The sequence below is a fragment of the Hyaena hyaena genome, unplaced genomic scaffold (genome assembly GCF_003009895.1).
Source record: "Hyaena hyaena isolate Hyena2069 unplaced genomic scaffold, ASM300989v1 scaffold_492, whole genome shotgun sequence".
Lineage (NCBI taxonomy): Eukaryota > Metazoa > Chordata > Mammalia > Carnivora > Hyaenidae > Hyaena > Hyaena hyaena.
In genome coordinates this window covers 191,758-217,962 of record NW_024081124.1, presented here as the reverse complement: position 1 = coordinate 217,962, position 26,205 = coordinate 191,758, and the positions used below count along the sequence as shown (strand labels likewise).

General features: G+C 45.8%; 1 protein-coding gene across 2 annotated transcripts in view; it reads right to left on the bottom strand.

The window, feature by feature from the left end:
* RABEP1 (rabaptin, RAB GTPase binding effector protein 1) overlaps nt 1-26,205 on the bottom strand; it is a 96,848-nt gene that overhangs the window by 52,603 nt on the left and 18,040 nt on the right. Inside the window, exon 2 of one of the 2 annotated variants that reach the window (XM_039254540.1) lies at nt 2,567-2,695. The exons of the other annotated variant lie outside the window; for it this stretch is intronic. Within the exon in view, the coding sequence (XP_039110471.1) occupies nt 2,567-2,695 (129 nt within the window). The remainder of the gene's footprint in view (nt 1-2,566; nt 2,696-26,205) is intronic. 2 annotated transcript variants of the gene reach the window in all.

Here is a 26,205-nt window from a genome sequence, read left to right as displayed (position 1 = left end):
TTTTTTTTTTAAACCTCTGGTCACTACCGGCTTACTGTTTCTAATCTATCAAAAGGTTACATGGGGCGCCTGGGTGGTTTAGTCGGTTAAGCGTCCGACTTTCGCTCAGGTCATGATCTCGCGGTTCATGGGTTCGAGCCCCGCGTCGGGCTCTGTGCTGACTGCCAGCTCAGAGCCTGGAGCCTGTTTCGGTCTGTGACTCCCTCTCTCTCTGACCCTCCCCTGCCCTGCTCACGCTGTCGCTGTCTCTCTCTCTCTCTCTCTCCTAGAAGTAAATAAAACATTAAAAAAAAAAAGGGGGGGTTACAATCTAGAGTCTTAATAACACCACTCCCAGGCAACAATCTTCAAAGTGGGGAACATGTACCCCTGGAGGCATGCAAAGATTTTCCAAGGATTCACTGACACATATCGTCTTAAAGGAATCAACTTCTAGATCCTCAACTTACATAAATATTTTTCCTAAAGCAGAGTGATGATTAAGTTCAGGTTCTTCGTGTTCCTCTTCCCTTTTCTCGACACCCTTCTCCTACTTAACAAAAGATGTGCTTCCTAAATTGCTCTACACGTCACTGCCCTGTTGTGTAAAAACTCCTAGGTCATATTAAACCAGAGGGACAATTTAAAATAGCAACATCATGGGGGTACATGGGGGGCTCAGTTGGTTGAGTGTCCGCCTTCAGCACAGGTCATGATGTTGCGGTTCGCGGGTTTGAGCCCCGCGTCGGGCTCTGTGCTGACAGCTCGGAGCCTGGAGCTGCTTCAGGTTCTGTGTCTCCTTCTCTCTCTGCCCCTCCCCCTGCTCATGTTCTGTCCTGTCTCAAAAATAAATAAACTATTAAAAAAATTTTTAATAAAGTCTTTTTAAAATAAAGACCTATATTTCTAGTACTTTTTCCACTTCATTATTTTTTAAATGTGTAAGATATTTATGGAGTGATCAGCTATGCACTTACTAATAACTGTAATGATGACTCAGTACAGAAGGAATTTACACGTGTATCTTTTTTATAGTGAATCTGACCAAACGTTCTTTCAATGGCTTTCAAGCACCAAATATTACCAGTGGTTCTGAAAGTGCGGTCCCTGCCCCAGAGCATGAGCATCACCTGGACATGTACTAGAATGTAAATCCCAGGACCTCACAAACCCAGTGGATCAGAAGCGCTGGGGGTGGAGATCAGCAATCTGTGTTAACAAACCCTACAAGTAAAATTCTGGTGCATACTCAAGTTTGTGTTCCAAAAAAAAATTGGAAACCAAAAAACAGACAAACAAAAAAACCAAACACAACTCTTAGAATAAAATTCTGAGGGCGATGTAAACATGAAAACCCAACAACAGGAAGGAAAAAAATATAACATTTTGGCTAAAGAGCTTATTCAAGCTTTTTTTTTAATGAGTGGTGACAGATTTTAGACCACTACGATTGATTCCACTGATATGTTTAAGAGCGTGAAGTTTTCATTTAAATTCTTAGTCCTGACAATACGATAGAATTAGCACCTTTTAAATTGTTAAATACAAAGTCTAAAACACCCACGTTAAAAAAGGTGTGGGGAATGTCAGTCAGTCACGGCGCACACCTGAGAGAGGAGAGCACAGCCCAGGGCAGCGGCTCCCGCGGGCGGTCCTCGGGCCGGAGGCACCGGCTCACGCGCGAGCTGACCACAAGGGGACCCCGCGCACCCGCGCACACGCACGCACGCACGCACACGCACGCGGTGTTCCAGCAGGCCACCAGGGGGCTGTGCGCCACGTGACGGTTGGAAAGCCACCGTCCACACCAGAGCCCTGGCGTCGGAACTCTGCCCGGCGTCCCCTCCCCTCCAGCACCGGCCGCTGGACCCCACGCCCAGAGCTGCTGCCTGCGTCACGCGTGACACAGGACCCCACACCCCACTCTGCTGACGGGTTTCCTGAGCGGCAGGGGCGCTGGGGCTGCGCTGCAAGGGCGCCCTGGGCAGCGCCGGGCTGCAGGGACGACGGCGCCGCGGGGCGGGGCCCCCCACGCACCCCCTCCTCACCCACACACCCAGTCCCCCTCGATAGGCTCCCGCGTATCTGCCTGTACACGTCCCTTCCGTCCTCACTCGAGCTCACGTCCTAGGACTTAGAGCCCGTGTGGCCGCTGCTCCTCTGCCCCCGGCGCCCGGGCCCGTGTCGGCCCCGCGCGGCACTAGGTGCTTCCTGGGAGGCACGTGAGTGCAACCCCAGGCGGCGTCAGGACGCGCCGGGCTCTGACCACGACCCCCACAGTCCTGCTCTGCTCTGCCTGGGGCTCCCGCTCAGGTGCCAAGGGCCCGGACAGCAGGCGGCGCGGTCTGTCTGCATTAAATATCATCATCAAGGTCAACAGACCAGGAAAAACCTGAAAACTCCGTTTTTCAACTTGTTTCATCAATTCCATTCTTAACTGTAGCCTCTAAACAGGCTTTTACTTTACAACGTACGTACGTACAAACAAAATCAAGGCTTATTCAATGATATTAACACTGTAGCACTAAGAAACTCGACATTTTAAGGCAGTCTTAGTACGGGGTTAGACAGAGACTCAGGAACTTACCCTCTTTAGCCAAATATAACTCTTTAAATTTCGCTCTCTTTTGATTAAATTCTTGCTCAAGCTGCTGCTGTGCACGTAAAAATTCTGCATTAATTTTTTCCAATTCTGCTACCCGTTGCTGAAGAGAAACTGGAAAAAAAAATACTAGTTAACAAGTAATAACTTTTATTTGTAAATTAAATTACAAGAATAAGTTAGTACTCTAGCTACACATTTCTATAATGAAACAAATAGTCACACTTCTTCTGAAGATCTGATTTATTCTAGCAAATTCTAATTTTCACCTCTACTAGACTGAATACACACTATGAATGGATCCTATAAAGTGCAACAGCATATATATATGGAGAATCACATAAGGCAAATTTCCCAAAAGAGAGCTTCTTGAGTTCCTTAGTATAACTTATAGAATGTCAGTCTGTTTCTGGAGTTATTAAACACTGGATTCTTCAGGCTATGTACCCCACAAATAAACCCACTGCCAATCTTGCGGGCTCTGGTTCTTCTCGCGCATTCTGCACAAAACGTAACGGGCTCTCTGATTAAGACAGTCACAGGAGGGGCGCCTGGGTGGCTTAGTCGGTTAAGCGTCCGACTTTCACTTAGGTCATGATCTCGCGGTTCGTGGGTTCGAGCCCCGCGTCGGGCTCTGTGCTGACTGCCAGCTCAGAGCCTGGAGCCTGTTTCAGTCTGTGACTCCCTCTCTCTGACCCTCCCCTGCTCACGCTGTCTCTCTCTCTCTACTAGAAATAAATAAAACATAAAAAAAGTTAAAAAAAAAAAAAAAAAAAAAAAAAAAAAAAAAAAAAAAAAAAAAAGACAGTCACAGGAGCCTGAACTCCTCTCCCAATTTCAGGATGCTTCACTACCATCGTACTGAAATCACAATTGAAAACCCTTTCACAGAGACAGGCTACAGAACCGGACATTACGCGTGAACTCCCAATTACAGGGGGCTCCTCCGCTTTGGAGATTAACGTGGAGCACGGCGTGGCAGGGGCCGGGACACACGTGCAGCTGGCGGGCTGTGCTGTCCGGCCGCGGCCGGTTCCACAGAGCCCATCCCGAGCGGACGCACCGGTTCTCCGGGCTCCAGCACGGGGCGGGCAAGAGCACAAGCCCGCCTCCTCCTGCCCCAAGAGCCAGCCAGCCACAAAGCAATCACCCTAGTCCCCCCGGGGGACACCGACTGGGCCTAAGGCCACCACTGCCCAAACACCGAGGCCGGCAGAGGGCCCCGTTCTCCAGCACAAACCACTGCAGACGAGGAGGACCTGCTGACAACATGAGCCACCAGAATCTGAAATGACCTGCGCAGCCCCACCCCGGCCCTCAATGTAACGAGAGCGACCTCCACAGTACACAGAAAAAGACTGGGAAAAAGGTACCAACGCTTTGTCTAAGGAGTAACAGACTGGGGCTGATTAATTTCTCCCATGTGGTTTCCAAAGTTCTCTACGACTCCTCTGATAATAAAAACTACAACCAGTATCTAAAACCATCTTCAGGGGCGCCTGGGTGGCTTAGTCGGTTAAGCGTCCGACTTTCGCTCAGGTCATGATCTCGCGGCTCGTGGGTTCGAGCCCCGCGTCGGGCTCTGTGCTGACTGCCAGCTCAGAGCCTGGAGCCTGTTTCAGTCTGTGACTCCCTCTCTCTCTGACCCTCCCCTGCTCACGCTCTCTGTCTCCTAGAAATAAATAAAACATTTAAAAATAATAAAATAAAATAAAACCATCCTCAGACCAGCCTCACTACAAATCTGACCGTGCAGACGAAATCCAGGTCAGAACGGGGAAGTGACTGTTACTCTGAGCTCCACCGTCTGCCATTAAATATCAGGAGTCATTTTGAGGAGCAAGTATCTAGGGTCCTTAGGTCAAAGCGAGGAACGACATCCAGTCGTTAGAACATTTGAGGACTTCTGGAGAAAAAGAGGGACGGAGAGTCCACTGGAGAGGGACACACACAGTTCCCTCGCACTTACTCTCAGAAATCATGCAGGACACTTGTTCTCTGTGCTATTTATTTCTCTTGGTGTTTTTACTATCCAAATCCCAGTTGTTAAATAAACAAGTTCTGCACTTAACTGTAATATTACTGGTAGCTACTGATGACTGCATGGGGTCAGGAAGGGCTCTGGGGAATCCAGAAAAAAAGGAAAAACAAGATCCTCTGTTCTTCCTTTTCCCGAACTACCCGATCCCCCCCTACCTTCCACCAAAGCACGCACACAAATGGCCGGACCTTTCAACGTTACATTTAGGAACTGAAGCTAACGAATCGATAAGAACTAAAATGCAGCCTATAACGGTGCAGCCACACTTCGTGCGCCTCCACCGCTCCCGCCTGCCCCGCGCCGAGTTCTGGCCGCAGTCCGCTCCCACGGGCCCGGCCGCCCCTGTGCGGGTTCGGGTCGCTTTCAAGTTCAGGGATCATGGTCCCTTGGAGGTCATACCAACTGCCTTATTATCATTTCCTGTTTTAATTAAAACACTTTAAATCCACCTCAAGTACTTCTAACATCCAGCAAGTCTACAACAAAGAAAAAGGCCAAAACAATATCTTTTCCTTAAAACGTGATGGCCTCTGCTGCGGGCCCTGGGACCCAGCTCGGCCTGCACAAGACGGCGGCAGGGGAGCGCACACAAGCCACGACCTCCTGCACGGGCAGCCAACCACACATGAAGCAGAAACGAGCTCTCACCACACAAAAGATGGCACAGTTTTCCTAACAAGGTCACCAGCAGGGTCACAATAACCAGCTAACAGCTCATGTTAAAAGGGCTTAGCCGAGCGTTTACAAAGAAATTGATAAATGTAAGCTGTAATTATTAAACTAGCGGTATTTATCTAATGAAGACGGGAAACAGGCAGAGTGATGAAGTGATGCGTATGAGGCCACGAAAGTCACTCCCAACCTCATGACCCTGACTCAGTTCCCACACTCAGATGCCCAGCTCATGGCCTTCCCTGTGACCATGAATCTGCCTTCACAGCATCATGAACAAAATCAGTAGGAATGCCAGGCTTCCACAACATGAAGCCTTCTGTAACTTAGCAGCGGAGAGCTATTAGCGTACCGGCCTTCTTCAGCCACTGCACACTTTCTGCACGTTGTTACCTTCACTTGGGTAATAAGGAGGAGGGCGCTCACTGGCTCCGTGGGTAGCGTGAGACTCCTGACCTCGGGGCTGTGAGTTCAAGCCCCAAGATGAGTGTAGATGCTACTTAAAAATAAAATCTTTTGGGGGGTCTTGGGGGCTCAGTCGGTTGAGTGTCCAACTTCGGCTCAGGACATGATCTGGCAGTTTATGGGTTCAGGCCCTACGTCGGGCTCTGCTGACAGCTCAGAGCCTGGAGCCTGTTTCAGATTCTGTCTCCCTCTCTCTCTGATCCTCCCCTGCTCACGCTGTCTCTCTCTCAGAAGTAAATAAAAAACGAAAAAAAATCTTTTAAAAAAAAGGAAAAGGGGAAAACTATCTCATGCAATGGCTACTTGTAATGCTTGACACCCAAAGGGAAAAGTTATTGTACCAATTACTCAAAATATCTGAAATAAGCAACCCTATGGAAAGAAAGGAAAAAGAAAAAAAATCTGGTAAATAAACTGGAACACTCAGTGCTTCTTGTACTTCTTCCCCAATCTGGACATGAATAGAAGAACATGTAATAACCAAAAAATATTTTTAGGTCTGGAGCTGTGTCCCACTATCATGTTCTAACACCGTGTTAAGTCTGGTGAGACACAGCAACAGCAGAAACCAGTCTACGTCAAATAGTACTACAACCAGAATCTTTCTGTGTAAAGATGTTCAAGATCCAAGAAAACACCGATTTCAAGAAAAAAAAAAAAAAAAAAGAACTTCAGTAGAACAAAAGATCAAACACTTTCTGTAATTCAGAAGTATTAATTTGTTTTTTTAATGAATTTAAATTTTTTTAAATTTTTTTCAATATCTTTATTTTATTTTGAGAGACAGAGACAGAAAGCGGGCAGGGGAGGGTAAGAGAGAGGAGACACAGAATCTGAAGCAGGCTCCAGGCTCTGAGCCTTCAGCACAGAGCCCGACACGGGGCTCGAACCCACGGACTACGAGATCATGACCTGAGCCAAAGTCAGATGCTTAACCGACTGAGCCACCCAGGCGCCGTGCAGAAGTTTTAATTTGTGCATCACTGGGTAAAATGAAAGTATTAAGTATGGTAGGAGTGTCCATCCAGTGGAATAATGCCAAGTCAGAAAAATTATACTAAATAAAAAGGACAAACTATAAAATTATACAACACAACTATGCAAAAATCACAGGGGAAAAAATACTGGAAAGACTATGTCAATTACATTCAGAGTAGTTGCCCCTCTAATCAAAGGGTAATTACAATTATAAATTATGCTGATTACATTGATTTAAATTAAAAGATAATGAAGTGCTTCCTCTTTTTTTTAATTTTAATGATCACGACTTCATCTTACCGCTATATTCCAATATCTCTGCTCATAAAAAGTGTACAAAATTTACTTCTGTGATCTTAAAATGTTAACACACTAAATAATCATTTTTAAACCTACACTTCGATTTTCCCAGGACAAATAATTTGCTACAATAGATAAATTTCCTAAAAAGCAAAACGTCTTGGTTTCGGTTTCAGAAGTGGCCTTCCAGGTAGCAAACTGCCTATTTCTGCTCTAAAAACTCACTATGTCCAACTTCTTTTAGGAATTACTAAAAATGATTATTATCACACTGCATCTACCCACGGAACTCTGCTAAACTTGTTTAGGCCAATGTTTCAGTAACCCCTCCCCCCCCACCTCCCAGGGCAGAGGAAACGTGGGGTGGGTGGGGCCAACCAGGAATCTAGGCTTCTGCACGGGTCACTGCGCCAAGGCCACCAAGCATCCCGCGGTGCGGGCGCAAACGGGGCGGCACGTGGTAGTCACGTCACCACAGGGCTGGCTGACTACTTGTAAAAACCTGCATCCTTCTAACCTTGGCCATATACTCAGATAAATCACTTCCAAACAAAGTAACATCTGGTTAAGAAGTCTGCGCAGAACACTGGGGCGCCTGGGGGGCTCAGTTGGCTGAGCGTCCGACTTCAGCTCAGGTCATGATCTCACGGTCCATGGGTTCGAGCCCCGCGTTGGGCTCTGTGCTGGCAGCTCGGAGCCTGGAACCTGCTTTGGATTCTGTGTCTCCCTCTCTCTCTGCCCCTCCTCTGCTCATGCTGTCTCTTTCTCTCTCTCTCTCTCAGAAATAAATAAAAAACATTAAAAAAAAATTTTTAATAAAATAAGTAAATCATTTTTTTAAAAAAAGAAGTCTGCACAGAACACCTTCTCAGCCCCTCCTTCTGTGAATCAGAGCGAAAAAGCTGATTTTGTCTTACTTTTTTCTTTTGTGCAACTCTCAAAGCACTTGGGTGTCATAATACTTCAGATAAAAGAACACTTTTAAGATGATAGGCTTCAAATAAGAAAGCCAGTTATTCCCTACATAAAGGTTAGTGGGTGTTTGTGTAAACTACCTGAAGACATTAAATCTGGGAAAGATATGAAGTGAAAGAACTGGCACCAAATGTTCATTCAGAGGGAAAATGAGATCATGACAAAGTATTAAGGAAGAGATTCTTCAAAAAGGTAGAAGTGGAATTAAAGAGAACAGGGGCACCTGGGTGGCTTAGTCGGTTGAGCGTCCGATTTTCGCTTAGGTCATGATCTCGCGGTTCGTGGGTTCGAGCCCCGCGTCGGGCTCTGTGCTGACTGCCAGCTCAGAGCCTGGAGCCTGCTTCCAATTCTGTGTCTCCCTCTCTCTCTGACCCTCCCCTGCTCATGCTGTCTCTCTCTCTCTGAAGTGGAATTAAAGAGAACAGGGGCACCTGGGTGGCTTAGTCGGTTGAGCGTCCGATTTTCGCTTAGGTCATGATCTCGCGGTTCGTGGGTTCGAGCCCCGCGTCGGGCTCTGTGCTGCCAGCTCAGAGCCTGGAGCCTGCTTCCAATTCTGTGTCTCCCTCTCTCTCTGCCCCTCCCCCCCCCCAAATAAATCAACATTTTAAAAAAACAAAGTGAGGGGATGGAGAACCATCTATCAAGCTACTGGAAGTCAGAAGAAAGATGGAATAGCCATAGTTATATCAGACAAACTAGATTTTAAACTAAAGGCTGTAACAAGAGATGAAGAAGGACATTATATCATAATTACGGGGTCTATCCATCAAGAAGAGCTAACAATTATAAATGTTTATGCCTCCTATTTGAAAGTATCCAAATATATAAAACAATCACAAACTAAGTAATCTTACTGATAGGAATATGGTAATTGCAGGTAACTTTAATACTCTACTTACAGCAATAGACAGATCATCTAGGCAGAAAATCAATAAAGAAACAATGGCCCTGAATGATACACTGGAAAGGAAGGACTTGACAGATATATTCAGAACTTTGCATCCAAAACCAGCAGAATACCCGTTTTTCTTGACTGTACATGGAACATTCTCCAAGACAGATCACATACTGGGTCACAAAACAGCCCTCAATAAATACAAAAGAATTGAGATCATACCATGCACACTTTCAGATCACAATGCTATGAAACTTGAAATCAACCACAGGAAAAGGTTTGGAAAACCTCCAAATGCATAAGTTAAAGAACATCCTACTAAAGAATGAATGGGTCAACTAGGCAATTAAAAAAGAAATTAAAAAATATATGGAAGCAAATGAAAATGAAAGCACGACAGTCCAAACCCTTCGGGATGCGGCAAAGGCAATCCTAAGAGGAAAATACATTGCAATCCAGGCCTATCTCAAGAAACAAAGAAATTCCCAAATACAAAATCTAACAGCACATCTAAAGGAACTAGAAGCAGAACAACAAAAAAACCCCAAGGCCAGCAGAAGAAGAGAAATAATAAAGATAGAATAATAAATAATAATAATGACCAGAAATGAACAATATAGAATAAAAAAAACCAGTTGAACAGATTAATGAAGCTAAGAACTAGTTTTTGAAAAAATAAACAAAATTGATAAACCTCTAGCCAGACTTCTCAAAAAGAAGAGAGGACCCAAATAGATAAAATCACAAATGAAATTGGACTTATCACAACCAACCCCTCAGAAATACAAACAATTATCAGAGAATACTATGAAAAATTATATGCCAAGAAACTGGATAACCTGAAGAAATGGACTAAATCCTAGACACCCACACACTACCAAAACTCTAACAGGAAGAAATAGAAAATTTGAACAGACCCATAACTAGTGAAGAAATTGAATCAGTTATCAAAAATCTCCCACCAAAAGGAGTCCTGGACCAGATGGCTTCCCAGGGGAAATCTACCAGATATTTAAAGCAGAGTTAATACCTATCCTTCTCAAGCTGTTCCAAAAAATAGAAATGGGAAGGAGAGTTTCAGGACTCATTCTATGAAGCTAGCATTACATTGATTCCCTAGCCAGAGACCCCATAAAAGAGGAGAATTACAGGCCAATATCCCTGATGAACATGGATACAAATATTCTCAACAAGATACTAGCAAATTGAATTCAACAGCATATAAAAAGAATTATTCACCACAATCAAGTGGGATTCATTCCTGGGCTGCAGGGCTGGTTCAGTATTTGCAAATCAATCAATGTGATATATCACATTAATAACAGAAAGGATAAGAACCATATGATCCTGTCAATAGATGCAGAAAAACCATTTCACAAAATACAGCATCCTTTCTTAATAAAAACTCTCAAGAAAGTTGGGATAGACGGAACATACCTAAACATCATAAAAGCTATATATGAAAGGCCGACAGCTAATAAGATCCTCAATGGGGAAAAACTGAGAGTTTTCCCCCTGAGATCAGGAACACGGCAGGGATGTCCACTCTCACCACTGTTGTTTAACACAGCGCTGGAAGTGCTAGCATCAGCCATCAGACAACAAAAGGAAATAAAAGGCATCAGAATTGGCAAAGGAGAAGTCAAAATTTCACTTTTCGCAGACGACATGATACTCTACATAGAAAACCCAACAGGGGCGCCTGGGTGGCTCAGTCCGTTAAGCATCCGACTTCGGCTCAGGTCATGATCTCCCAGCTGGTGGGTTCCAGCCCCACGTCGGGCTCTGTGCTGACGGTTAGCTCAGAGCCTAGAGCCTGCTTCAGATTCTGTGTCTCCCTCTCTCTCTGATCCTTCCTGATCATGCTGTCTCTCTCTCAAAAATAAATAAAAAACATTAAAAAAAAAAGAAAAAACCCAACAGACTCCACCAGAAGCCTACTAGAACTGACCCATGAATTCAGCAAAGTCGCAGGGTACAAAACCAATGTACAGAAATCGCTTGCATTTCTATACACCAATAATGAAGCAACAAAAAGAGAAATCAAGAAATCAATCCCATTTTGGGGTGCCTGGGTGGCTTAGTCGGTTAAGCGTCCAACTTTCGCTTAGGTCATGATCTCGCGGTTTATGGGTTCGAGCCCCGCGTCGGGCTCTGTGCTGGCTGCCAGCTCAGAGCCTAGAGCCTGTTTCAGTCTGTGACTCCCTCTCTCTCTGACCCTCCCCTGCTCACGCTGTCTCTCTCTCTCTCCTAGAAATAAATAAAAATATAAAAAAAAAAAATTCAATCCCATTTAAAATTGCACCAAAAATCATAAAATACCTAGGAATAAACCTAACCAAAGATGTAAAAGATCTGTATGCTGAAAACTATAGAAAACTTATGAAGGAAATTGAAGAAGACACAAAGAAGTGGAAAAACATTCCATGCTCATGGAATTTATTCTTATTGGAAGAATAAATGTTAAAATGTCAATGCTACCCAAAGTAATTACACTCTTAATGCAATCCCAATCAAAATTGCACTGGCATTCTTCTCAAAACTAGAACAAACTATCCTAAAATTTGTATGGAACCACAAAAGATTCCGAATAGCCAAAGTAATACTGAAGAAGAAAACCAAAACAGGAGGCATCGCAATCCCAGACTTTAGCCTCTACCACAAAGCTGAAATAATTAAGACAGTATGGTATTGGCACAAAAACAGACACATAGACCAATGGAATAGAATAGGGAACCCAGAATTGGACCCACAAATATATGGCCAATTACTCGTTGACAAAGCAGGAAAGAGTATCCAATGGAAAAAAGACGATCTATTTAATCAAATGGTGCTGGCAGAACCGGACAGCAAGGTGTAGAAGAATGAAACTAGACCACTTTCTTACACCATACACACAAATAAAGTCAAAATGGATGAAAGACCTACATGTTAGACTGGAAATCATCAAAACCCTAGAGGAGAAAGCGGGCAATAATCTCTTTGACCTCAACTGCAGCAACTTCTTGCTCAACACGTCTCCAAAGGCAAGGTAATTAAAAGCAGAAATTAACTACTGGGATCTCATCAAGACAAAAAGCTTCTGCACTGCAAAGGAAACAATCAACTAAACTAAAAGGCAACTGACAGAGTGGGAAAAGATATTTGCAAATGACATATCGGATAAAGGGCTAGTGTCCAAAATCTATAAAGAACTCACCAAACTCCACACCTGAAAAACAAATAATCCAGTGAAGAAATGGGAAGAAGACATGAATAGACACTTTTCCAAAGAAGGCATCCAGATGGCCAACAGACACATGAAATGATGCTCAAAGTCACTCATCATCAAGGAAATACAAATCAAAACCACAATGAGATACCACCTCACACTAGTCAGGCTAAAATCATAAACACAAGAAACAAGTGTTGGCGAGGATGTAGAGAAAAGGGAACCCTCTTGCACTGTTGGTGGGAATGCAAACTGGTGCAGCTGCTCTGGAAAACAGTGTGGAGATTCCTCAAAAAATTAAAACTAGAACTCCCCTATGACCCAGCAATCCCACTGCTAGGAATTTATCCAAAGGATACAGGAGTGCTGATGCACAGGGGCACACGGACCCCAGTGTTTACAGCAGTGCTTTCAACAATAGCCAAATTATGGAAAGAGCCCAAATGTCCATCACCTGATGAATGGATAAAGAAGATGTGGTTTATATATACAATGGAATACTAAGTGGCATGAGAGAGCATGAAATCCTGCCATTTGCAGAAACGTGGATGGAACTGGAAGGTATTAGGTTGAGTGAAATAAGTCAGACAAAGACAGATACCATGTTTTCACTCATACGTGGATCTTGAGAAACTTAACAGAAGACTATGGAGGGAAGAGAAGGGGAAAAATAGTTACAAACAGAGAGGGAGGGAGGCAAACCATATGAGACTCTTAAATACAGAGAACAAACTGAAGGTGGACGGGCGAGGGGGGGTGGGTAGAAGGAAAGTGAGGAGGTCACTTGTTGGGACGAGCACTGGGTGTTGTATGTAAGCGATGAATTATGAGAATCTACTCCCAAAACCAAGAGCACACTATACACACTGTATGTTAGCCAACTTGACAATAAATTAAAATTTAAATAAATAAATAAAATGTACATTGTCAGAAAAAATAAACATTTAAAAATTAAAATATTGCAATAGAAAGAAATGAGATGACGGGGCGCCTGGGTGGCTTAGTCGGTTAAGCGTCCGACTTTCGCTTCGGTCATGATCTCGCGGTTCGTGGGTTCGAGTCCCGCATCGGGCTCTGTGCTGACTGACAGCTCAGAGCCTGGAGCCTGTTTCAGAGTCTGTCACTCCTTCTCTCTCTGACCCTCCCCTGCTCACGCTGTCTCTCTCTCTCAGAAATAAACATTAAAACAAATCTTAAAAAAATATATATATATATATATAACATACATATAACAAATGCTTTTAAAAAATCTGTTTCTTTTTTCTCTATAGTGGTTTGAACATTGTCAATAAGAGTCAAATTTAATTATGCAGATGGCAGAAAACAAGGCATATTCTGTCTTTCCTAACTGGTACAGAAAGTTGCCTCTCAAGCTTTTCTGTCTACAATCTACAAATCATTTGGAATTCTAGACACTTTCATGGAGTTCAAAAGTGCAGTCCACTTCATTTCTCATCCATGAATATCTGGATTGCCCTTAAAGCTATTAAAGGAAATGAGAATGAAAGCCTACGTTCATGTAGTGAGGCCAGTCAGGAGTAGGTAGTAATGAAATGAGATGAATCCATTTTACTGATGTTGTTCCTGTATCCTCATTCCTGATAAAATGTAATATGGTGTATCAAAGAAACATATGTGGAAGTAAATAAATTGATGTTCTAAATTCATTTTATATGGTCCAGTTATTTACTAATCCCACTTAAAGTTTGTTGATCATGGACAATACATTAAGGGCATTTTTAAAAAGATAATTGTACTTTATACTTTCTCATTTGTTTATAGTCTTGAAATATTTCATTAAAAATTCCTTCACAAATGTTCCTTGAACATGTATCACATTCTTACATGTGAAAAATTATTTAGAAGAAATCAGTCCTTCTGAGGTGGATGTTTTCATACCATTTTATAGACATGTAAAACTAAAAGTAAATATTAATGTCTAATCATATAGAAAAAGAATGATTTTTAAGATAGAAAACTTCTATTTTTCATGTTTTAATGTATGTATATTTTTCTTTTATGTTGGCATTATAGGACTAGGAACTAATGCCATGTGGCGTGATGTATGTTGTTGATACTTTAGATGATCATCACATGTCATAGAAAAATCACCCCTAACTTTTTCAGCAGCACCACCTTCTCCTGGTAATTTTTCAATAAGATGTGGATGCACATTTTTCATCATTTTAAGTGAGTCAGAGATAGACTCTCTTATGGAGTTATATGACAATGCATTTCTATTTAATATATAGCATTTCTTTTTTGAAAAACCCTATTTGCATATAGCCAACACTATGTCCACGTGAATATTATATAACAATAATAGTGAAAACTTCTTACATCTCTGTAAACTCTCAGCAAATAGTTATCGCAAATATTACTGTTTGTTATCCTCACAGCAATCCTACATTGTAGACTATTATTCCTCAATTAAAGGTGAGAAAACTAAGATTCATTTTTGCTGAGATACATATACTTAGTAAGAAATTGATATAAAAGGCATATCATATTTAGTTTCAAAGCCTTGTATTCTTCTCACCTCAATAGACATAAATAAATATTGTTCTACTCCCAAATTTTGTGAAGTAAGAAAGATGAGAAATTAGCTGTCTTATTTCCTCAGGTGAAACACTCTATTTATTTTTTAATTTTTTAAATGTTTATTCATTTTTGAGAGACAGAGAGAGACACAGCATGAGCGGGGGAGGGACAGAGGGAGAGGGAGACACAGCATCTGAAGCAGGCTCCAGGCTCTGAGCTGTCAGCGCAGAGCCCGATATGGGGCCCGGACCCATGAACTGTGAAATCTTGACCTAAGCCAAAGGCAGGCGCTTAACCTACTGAGCCACACAAGTGCCCCGAGGTGAATCTCTTTAGAAGAGAATAAATGTAGCCAAAACTTGAAGTCTTGGAAAATTTGACCTTTATTCCAAGAGAGATTGGAAAGTCCTTGTTCATGGCAACTGTGCAGTTATCCTTAAGTGCTGCCAGAAATTGAAGGAGAGCAAGCAGCCAGATCTCAGAGAAAGTTGAATTCTCCTAGACAAGGTGATGCGAGCCTGAAAATGTGTCCCATTACCACAGAAGACACTGGCCTGAAGCTGAGGTAAAGGCTGTGATAGTTGGTGATTTGTCATTAAGTACCCTGAAAATTGTAACAAAAATGCTTATGTTAAGCTTGGCAAGTGGAGGAAGTAGAGCTGTAGAGCCACCTAAACCCTTACACACCAGCTAGACCCAAACAATGAGCAGTTCAGCACTATCTTTCACGGGCTGGAGAACAACGCACAACCTTAAAAATCACTCACATAGAGGAAGCCTTGGAGTCGGTGGGTGCCTGATTTCCCCAGAAAGCACAGTTTGAAAGAATGTTATTGTAAAATGTGATCTGGTGAGCAAGAGTATGGAAGACATATGGCACAAGAAAGGAGAAAGCCAATACAAAGAGGCATAATTCAGTCAGCCAATAATTGTTTGTTCTAAAAGGACCTCCTGAAGAGCATAAAAGTGCATCTCAGGACTGACTTTCAGGAAAAGAAAAAGGGAAAATTACACACCGTTGGTCAACATTGTCCTCGTGGGGCATAAACGTCACTAATTAAGGAAACCCAAGAGCTGCACTTTAATATATACAGCTGGGGCCTGGGGTAGAAGCAGAAGGAGCTTTTCAACATGGATCACATAACTGGTTACAGGAGTAACAGCTGAAGAAAGAAGACTCTGAGGGCAAGAGAATCTGAACTCACAAGAGAGACTCCATATCAACTACTCTGATATAACTCAAATATAGCCCTATGCTCTATTAAGTCTAATTCATTACAGAATTGCTACAAAGAAGAAGATCCAAGTCAGTCTCTGAAAAGACTTATAGTAAGTCAACTTTGGGAACAAATCTTTATTATTGTATTTGTTTGTGAAGATATTCATCTCCCTTTTCCATCACCTATTTTTATTTGCTTACACCCTCTGCCAGCATTCCAACTAAACTGTGTTATTTGTCTTTATCACCAAGGGATGCGAGTTCTTATATGCTTTATGTCTATCAAGCCGTGATTGTTTTAATTATACATTTGCCACTTGGTCCTGTGTGTTAGAACATAGTTTTCCTTGCTTTTGCTATTAGCAGTCCTGACTCCTGATGGAAATCAGGGTTCCATTACTCCTCTCAATCTAGTAATGTTTTTCCTATGCCTGCTGAATTATCAGCATTAAGATCTTCAACATGACCAGGTGTTAGTTGTGGCTTCACATTCAGTGAAACATTTATTGCATTCTTTTGAAGAGGAAGTTCTAATCCTGGACCTCATGTACTACTAGATTAGGTGCATCTGGATTTTAGAATGTATGAAAAAAGCTAATGGATTCAATGGCCATGCANACAAACAGAGAGGGAGGGAGGCAAACCATATGAGACTCTTAAATACAGAGAACAAACTGAAGGTGGACGGGCGAGGGGGGGTGGGTAGAAGGAAAGTGAGGAGGTCACTTGTTGGGACGAGCACTGGGTGTTGTATGTAAGCGATGAATTATGAGAATCTACTCCCAAAACCAAGAGCACACTATACACACTGTATGTTAGCCAACTTGACAATAAATTAAAATTTAAATAAATAAATAAAATGTACATTGTCAGAAAAAATAAACATTTAAAAATTAAAATATTGCAATAGAAAGAAATGAGATGACGGGGCGCCTGGGTGGCTTAGTCGGTTAAGCGTCCGACTTTCGCTTCGGTCATGATCTCGCGGTTCGTGGGTTCGAGTCCCGCATCGGGCTCTGTGCTGACTGACAGCTCAGAGCCTGGAGCCTGTTTCAGAGTCTGTCACTCCTTCTCTCTCTGACCCTCCCCTGCTCACGCTGTCTCTCTCTCTCAGAAATAAACATTAAAACAAATCTTTAAAAAAAAAAAAAAAGAAAGAAATGAGATGAAATTTTTTAAAAAGTTGGACACAGCCCACAATAAATGGACAAATAATGACGTACACGTACAAGAACATGGCGCCCAGTGAGAGACACCGAACAGAGTGGGATTCCAGCTACAGGCAATCCTAGGGCAGGCATGACTTCAGCGACAGCAGGCCGACCAGCGCTTGCCCACAAGTGGGGGAGGGGGAGGCACAAAAGGACAGGGTGCAGTTTTTTAGGGTAAAATGTTCTAGAATGTGGTCATGATAATGGTTACAGAACTGCTGTTGTTTGTGAAAACTCCTGGAAATACACAGTTAGAATCACTACATTTCAGTTACGTAAACACTATTTTATAATCAGCTTTACCGAGCGGCGCCTGGGTGGCTCAGTTGGTTGGGTGTCTGACTTCAGCTCAGGTCATGATCTCACAGTCTGTGGGTTCGAGCCCTGTGTCGGGCTCTGTGCGGACAAGCTCGGAGCCTGGGGCCTGCTTCGGTTCTGTGTCTCCCTCTGTCTCTGCCCCTCCCCTGCTCACACCGTCTCTCTCTCAAAAATAAATAACCATTAAAAAAATTTTTTTAATCACAAGAATAAATTCATGCTTTGTGACAGCTGTGATTTCCCCATCAGGCCAATTCTATTAGCCTCATAGCACTGACCACTATCTGAAACCCTGGGATGTAAACCCTGCTCCTTACTGAAAGCCGTGAGAACACAGGTTCTACGTCCTGCACACCACTACATCTCACCGCTACCTGGAACCGTGCCTTGCACATGGAAGGTGCTCCATAAATGTTTACTAAATGAAGGACAGCAGTGAGCTGCAGTGGCTAAAACCCACCGAGCAAGAGGTACACAAGGCAGGACTTTAAAAGACAGCAAGATGTGCAGAAGCCAAGGGAGGGGTGTTCGCTGGGAATAATCAAAGACGAAGGGGTGCGGCGCGGCGCACGTGCATCCCAGAGCAACGTCTCTGGCTTGCAGAGAACAGGGACTCTCCCCGCACAGCACGGAGCCCCCTCGTGCTCCTCCTCCAACTGTGTCCCCCGTGGATGGCCACCAGTCACACACGACTCCTGCACACCTGAACTGTGGCTGTCTGAACTGAGCTGGGTGTGTTATTAAGTATGAGATGTACATGGAACTCTGAAAACGTTAGCACAAAACTATCTAAAATACCTTAATGTTTATAGTGATCCCATGCAAAAATTACAACGTCTGGAATATGCGGGCGTAACGAAAACACACTATTAAAACTAGTCTCCACGGAAAGTGAGACACAAATATCCACAGCAGCATTATTTGTAACAGCAAAAATGGGAGCCCAACACTCATCGACTAAAGAATGTGTCTTCATACCTGAGAATATCATTTGCCCATGAAAAGGGACGCTGTCCCGACACAAGTTGTAAGATGGTGACCCCTGAAAGCGTCATGCCAACTGGAAGACACCGGACACCAAAAGAGTCTAAGTAATGCCCGGAAATAGGAAACTGGGGCAGGTAAGTAAGTGGGCGCCAGGGTCTGGGGAGGCCGGGGTGGGGACTATTTCTGGGGTGACAAAATTCTCCTACATTAGTGGTGACAGGCTCACGGCTCTACGGAAACTCTAAAACCAGAGAACCCTATGCTCTAAAATGGGTGAACATGATGACGTGAACACAATCAATAAAGCTTTTTTTTAAATTTTTTAATCTTTGTTTATTTTTGAGAGAGAGAGCAGACACAAGCAGGGGAAGAGAAAGGGAAACAGAATCCAAAGCAGCTCGAGGCTCCGAGCTGTCAGCACAGAGCCCGACGCGGGGCTCGAACCCACAAACCATGAGATCATGACCTGAGCTGAAGTCAGACACTTAACAGACTGAGCCCCTCAGGCGCCCCAATAAAGCTGTTTTAAAAACTCAGTATCACCCGTTTTTCCACTGGGAGGTTTTGCTTTGGTTTCTCACTCTCACTGCGGCTGCTACAAGACAGTCCACCTCTGCGGCGGCACCGCCCGGGCCTGCGGGACACCCCCGCTGCTGGGGCGCCCTCCTGGCCTCCGCCCCTCCCGCCCGCTCCTCCTCCCAAGTCGCCAGCCTGCTCCAGGCGGCCCCATCGTTCGTGGGCCCCCCGAGGTCAGCGGTCCTGGGACCCGGCCCCGTGCTCCTGGCGCACGCTGGCACCCGCCGCGGTCCCCAGGCCCCTGCCACTTCCAGGAGACAGGAAGCGGGGCCTCCACCGAGCCTCGCTCGTTCCCTGCCGGGCAGTGCCGTGGGCTCAGGGCGCCGTGCGGACCCGCCGCGGGGGCCCACGGCTGACGCCATCCCATCTTTCCAACAGAGACCCTGCCACCGCGGGCTGCGGCTCCCCAAAACAGCAGTCCCCCCCAGAGGCCCGGCCTCCCCTGACCCCAGAACGCCCGCAGCCACCGAAGCCCCTCCGAGGGGACGCGCTCAAACACTCCAGCTCGAGCCGGGCGGGGGCTCCCGCGAGGCTGTCAGCAGCCGGCAGAAGGGGGCTGGGCGCGCTGGGCAGCAGCACAGAACGCAGCGGCCCGTCGGGCAGCTTCCCGCCGTCCCCTCGGACTGCGCCCAGGGCATGACTTCACCGCGTGGTTCTGAGACCACAGAATCGCCACCGCCTGGATACGGGTTAGAAGGGAAATCCTCAGACCCCGTCCCAGACCCTCTTGAACCAGGAAGCGGGGTGTGGGGCCCTTCAGATTCACGCAGAGGTCTGAGAACAATGGCCTAGAATTTCTTTCTCCCCGCCCTCCCGGTGACTCGTTCTCGAGGTTCCCTGTGTCCTGGGAGTAAACAGTCGTGTTGGCAGCAGAGAACACGAAGCAGGACACAGCACACGCCGCTCCCACCACCGCGGCGGGGAGGCTGCTGAGGGTGCTGGGCGCGGATTTAAACAAATAATCCACAAGGAAGTAACACGGCCCTGGAAAAATCTGCGTGTCATCGACCTGGTTGGTGTGGTTCACGACACTGTGTGGGGCACGCGTGGGCCTCCCTGCAGGGTGCACACACGGGCGGGGGGGGGAGAAGCTGCCCCCCACACACTGCACTCGGCACAGGGTGGCAAGGCTGCCATCAGCGCGGACGCGACCGCCCCGGCGCGCGGCGCTCCCTACCTGGGTGGTCTTCTTCCAAAACCCACGATGCTGGTGTAAGCGAGAGGGGAACACGGGCCAGCCGGCCACGGAGGGCCGCGCACACAACACCCGGCCGGGTCGTCCAGGGGAGCGCGAGGGGAAACGGCACTGAACGGAACGTGCTGTCCGGGCAGGACGCAGGCACACGGAGAGGCCACGGAGGAGAAGCCGAGGGGTCTGAACGCGCCACGGACTCTGGTTCGGAATAACGCAGCAGTCTGAGGCCACTACCCCGACAACCGCACCGCACGGATGCCCGGCGCGGACAACAGAGGACGCCGCGTGCGCAGCAGGAAGACTCTGTGCTACCTCCCCTGCTTCTCTGTGAGTCCACAGCTCTCCTAAGACAAAGTTCAGTTTTTAAAATGCTATGGGTTAAACTCTGGTCTTCAAACTCAAAAAATGAACACCTTTGGGGGCGCCTGGATGGCTCAGTCAGTTGAGCGTCCAACTTCGGCTCAGGTCAGGATCTCGCAGTCTGTGGGTTCAAGCCCCGCGTCAGGCTCTGTGCTGACGGCTCAGGCCTGGAGCCGCTTCGGGTTCTGTCTCTCTCTCTCTCTCTGCTTCTCCCTTCCTTGTGCTCTATCTCTCACTGATTCTCAAAAATAAATAAAAACAGGGGCGCCTGAGTGGCTTAGTCGGTTAAGCGTCCGACTTTCGCTTAGGTCATGATCTCGCGGTTCGTGGGTTCGAGCCCCGCGTCGGGCTCTGTGCTGACAGCCAGCTCAGAGCCTGGAGCCTGTTTCAGTCTGTGACTCCCTCTCTCTCTGACCCTCCCCTGCTCACGCTGTCTCTCTCTCTCTCTCTCTCTCTCCTAGAAATAAATAAAAAACATTAAAAAAAATAATAAATAAATAAAAACATTAAAAAAAAACAATGAACACCTTCCTTGAAGCTCTGCCTAGAGGTCTGGCAACGCTGACCACCCAGCCGAGCCCAAACACCCCTGCACACGGCCCGCCCTGCCCTCGCAGCCCGAGTCTTCACCTTTAATAGGAGTGAAAAACAGATGCATTTAAATACTTAGCTGAGAAGCAGACTTCTCTTCCCATCCAACTTAATGTTATCCTCTGTAAGATCCGACTTTATTCCTGATAACCCTTAGTTTTCTTGGAGTCGGATAGAGAACAAGGAGAGAGAAAAGCAGAGTTTAGGTAGGAACGCACACAGTACGCTGAAAAGCCTCGGAGGAGAGAAGCAGACCTCACGGACACCACTGAGGCCTGGGTCACAGATAAACAAAAAACCATAACTAGAGCCGAACTGAAATGTCAAACCATTTAACGTAAAAGCAAGCAAACATCGTTTTAAAATACAGCAGCACTGGAAAAATCACCAGCTTACAGCGCAGGCCCCGAATCATGTTCAGAATCGTAAACTGCTGATGAAAGATGTAATGATGTCCAGCGCACGTCGTTTAAGGAAACAGGGTGAAGTGTAATTTACTTTGGAACGACGGCTACGAACAATACGTGCCACATCCTAGCACCCAGAAGGTGGCCTCTGAATGCGGTTTCCCACTACAAAGACCAGGGCTCCTTGGAAAACGACGATGGGCTCCAGGCGCGGGAGACAGGAAGTGTACCAAATAAGCCTGAAAACACCTTGGCATCTACGGGGGCCGGGTCACAGGACTCAGGAGTCCCGGAGGGCACAGCGGCCCAAAGCGATCACTCAAACATCAAAGCAGCACCCCTCCCCCTCAAGGTATGTTCACTTCCTAATCCTGGGAACCTCTAAATACTAACCTTATCCGGCAGAAGACACGACTGCGGATCTTGAGGAGCTGATGCAGGATTACCCAGTGGGCCCTAAACGCAATCTTTACCTTTGCAAGAAAAGAAACAGGCGCTGTTGGGGCGCCTGGGGGGCTCAGTTGGTTAAGCGTCCGACTTCAGCTCAGGTCACGATCACACGGTTCGTGGGTTCGGGCCTGTGTCGGGCTCTGTGCTGACAGCTCGGAGCCTGGAGCTGCTTCGGATTCTGTGTCTCCCTCTCTCTCTGCCCCTCCCCCGCTTGTCCTCTGTCTCTCTCTGTCTCAAAAATAAATTTAAAAAAAGAAAGAAAGAAAAAGAAACAGGCGTTGTGACAGGCACAGAGAACTGTGCAGCGGGACAGCCAGGCCGAGATGGAGGGGGTGGCCGGGGGATGCCAGCAGCCACCGTGAGCCGACGAGACAAGACGCGACGCCCCCAGAGCCTCTGGAGGGAGCACAGCCCTGTGACGACGCCTGACACCAGGCCCAGCGACCCTGACCGCGGACTTCTGGCCTCCTCGGCCGTGAGACAGTGAACTTCTGTTGTTTTTAGTCTTCCTGTTGGGGGTCACTTGTCGGGGCAGCCGAAGTAAACACAGTCGATAAACATAACGCTAACGAAGTACAACAAAACACACGTGATGTATATTCTCGACACACAAACGATACAAATCCTGACTGCTCACCTTTGAAGGATTCCAGGCAACCAAGTCGTTGCTCTGAAAACTCCCCAGGGTGAAGTATCACTCCTCTACTGCCCACGCCTCCTACGCCCCCCGCGCCTCGTGCTACGCCCCCAACTCGTCCCACACCTCGTCCTACGCACCCCATGCACCCCACGCCTCCTCCTACGTACTCTGCGCCTCGTCCGACGCAAACTACGCCTCATCCTACACACACTATACCTCGTCCTACACACATTACACCTTAAGGTAGCAAAACACACAGAATTTTTCTTTATAGACGTAGACAACTATTAATTACTGATTACAAACCCTACTGAATGGAGAAATCTAGGAAATGATCATCAACGGTCCTTACATCTCAAAGAGAGACAATCTGACATGATGTGGCCCCTGACGGCGCACACGACGCCACTCTGACACAGTCTTCAAAAAGGCAATGGGGCGCCTGGGTGGCGTAGTCGGTTAAGCGTCCGACTTTCGCTTAGGTCATGGTCTCACGGTTCGTGGGTTCGAGCCCTGCGTCGGGCTCTGTGCTGACTGCCAGCTGAGAGCCTGGAGCCAATTTCGGAGTCTGTCTCTCCCTCTCTCTCTGGCCCTCCCCTGCTCACGCTGTCTCTCTCTCTCTCCTAGAAATAAATTTAAAAAAAAAAAAAAAAAAGGCAAAACAAGGGGCACGTGGTTGAGCGTACGACTTCTGATTTCAGGTCAGGCCATGATGTCAGGGTGCACGGGTTCAAGAAGAGTTGGCTCGGGATCCTCTCTCTCTGCTCCTACCCTGCTTGTGTTCTCTCTCAAAACAAATTAAAAAAAGCAAACAAAACCATTTAACAACAAAAAAAACTAGATCTGACTGGGACTTTTAAAAATTTTTTTATATTTTATTAATTTATTTTGAGGGTGCACGCAAGCAGAGCAGGGAGAGAGAGAGAGAGAGAGAGAGAGAGAGAGAGAATCCAAAGCAGGCTCCAGGCTCTGAGTTGTCAGCACAGAGCCTGACGTGGGGATCAAACTCACAGACAACAGCTCAGATCTGAGCTGAAATCAGACACTTAACCAACTGAGACACCCAAGCGTTCCTGATTATGACTTTAGATCTAACTTCCAATTAAGAGGAAACACAGAAGCCAGGAGCACGTGGAGAACACCAAAATATGGATGCAATTAGCAAGCTCCATAGGGTGAACATAGCTGTAGGATGGACTTCAACAAATAAATTATAAGGGACAAAAACAAGACCTATCAACCGATGTTAAGAATGGTCCTTATTTTGGATCCTGATTTGAACAGATTCAATGTTTTAAACTGAGACAGTGGAAGAAACTTTCACCATGCCTGGGTAGCTGCTGATGAAGAAGTATCGTGAACTGTTTTTAGGTGTTATAATAGTACTGTGGCGACGATTACATACACACCAAACTGTTTCCAAACGAAAGCATGTAAGTCTGAGGTTTGCTATCCAAAAATCCAGGCGAGGAGGTGGAGAGAGGGTTACAGAGAAAACAAGACTCGCTACACACCGACAGTCATGGCATGTAGGGAGGAGGGCGGTGGGTCTACCTACTAACCTGTTTACTTTTTTTAAGTGTTTAAAATGTTCCATAGAGGGTGCCTGGGTGGCTCAGGTGGTTGAGTCTCCAACTTCAGCTCAGGTCATGATCTCACAGTTCGTGGGTTCGAGCCCCACGTCGGGCTCTGTGCTGACAGCTCGGAGCCTGGATCCTGCTTCAGATTCTGTGTCTCCCTCTCTCTCTGCCCCTCCCCTGCTCACGCTGTCTCTCTCTTTCAGAAATAAATAAGACATTAAAATTTAAATAAATAAATAAAATGTTCCATAGAAAGGACTCTAAGGTTAATTTTTTTAAGTCTTGCCTCTTCTGTGCTTGACGGCTCAAGTCTAAATTAGCTGAAAAATGATATGCCCAAAAAACATCATTCCTCCACCATTCCTGATAATGGGGCATTTATACACATTCACACACACAATTCACAATGCAGAACTACGTAGCCAAAAATTTAATTGTTTCTGGTTATTACCAATTCCTATAATATAAAATAGTAATTGGTTTAGAAGAGTCTTAAGACTTATCATGTATGGGAGGGGCTGCACCTGGGTGGCTCAGTGCGTTGAGCGTCCGACTTCGGCTCAGGTCATGATCTCATGGCTCATGGGTTTGAGCCCCGAGTCAGGCCCTGTGCTGACAGCTCGGACCCTGGAGCCTGCTTCAGATTCTGTGTCTCTCCCTCTCTCTGCCCCTCCCCCACTCTCTGTCTCTCAAAAATGAATAAACATTAAAAAAATAAAAATTAAAGATTTGTCATGTATAAGAGAAAAGTCAAACCTCTCTTAGAATCATGTTTTATCACACTGCAAATTCAAATTCCCCATGTACACACTGTTCTTCATTATAACACAGAAAATCTAAAATGTAGCTGTAATTTCCTATCTCCCTACACTCACGTTATAAAAAGGCTATAATCTAGCTACAAAATTGACATTGGAAATTACTTATCAGGAAAAAAAGTTCTTCATAAATATATAATAAAAAGTTTATATTTTATTTATAAGGAAAGTAGAACGCATTATTTATGAGCTTCTCAGAAACATCAAGGTCGTACGTAACAGGGATCAAAACTTTGACAAACAGCCAACCTGCCTACAAGTGCATAAAAAAAAGTAATTCTACGTCCCTAGAAGGGGGCGTGAGAAACCAACAGGCAAAGTATTTCAAGGAGCGAGCACTGACGTTACTCCTAGGGGCGCGGGGGTCAAATACTGACCTGCCGAGGCCCAGACAGACCTCCCTGTGACCACAGACATTTAAAGAGTGAACACAAAAGATTCAAGCATCACATAAGTGGGAATTAGAATCAGGTGTGAAGACCACCTCCTGGGGGTCTCCTTCATTGAGTCACACTGTTCATTTACATGTTGAAATACATGACTTATTTACAAATTACTTTCCTTTACAGTAAGGACATTATACCATTATATTACTTTTTAATCGTGTGTGTAAGTTTACACTGGAAGAGTAAAGAGATATGTGAAAGCAGTTTGTCATAAACCAGTGGTTTTCAGCTGGAGGTGAATCGGCTCCCCAGAGGCCTCTGGCAACGTGGGAAGCATTCCTGGCTGTCACAGCTCGGGGGGAGGGGCCCTGACATCTGCTGCACAGAGGCCACCCCAGGACACCCAGGGCGGCCCTGCCTCGCACGGCAAAGCAGCACCCGGCCCAGGCCAACAGTGACAAAGGTGAGCCATCTGCCATCAACCCACAGAGCGAAGTGCCAGTCTAGACCACAGGAAAACAGTCCCTTCCACCCTAAAGTGGAATCTACAGCGGGTCCCTAAAGCTCCGCGTGAGTTCTCTCCGAGTCAGGCAGCACCCGCATGGCGCTCCGGAACACTCTCCATCGCACGGCACAATGAAGTCTGATGGAAATACTGGAGAAATCCAGGAAGACCCAGCAATCCTACCAAAACTATGCAAAGACCGCATATAAAACATCCATGGTATGGGGCACTTGGGGGGCTTAGTTAAGTATCCAACTTCGGCTCAGGTCATGATCTCCCAGTTCGTGGGTTCGAGCCCCGTGT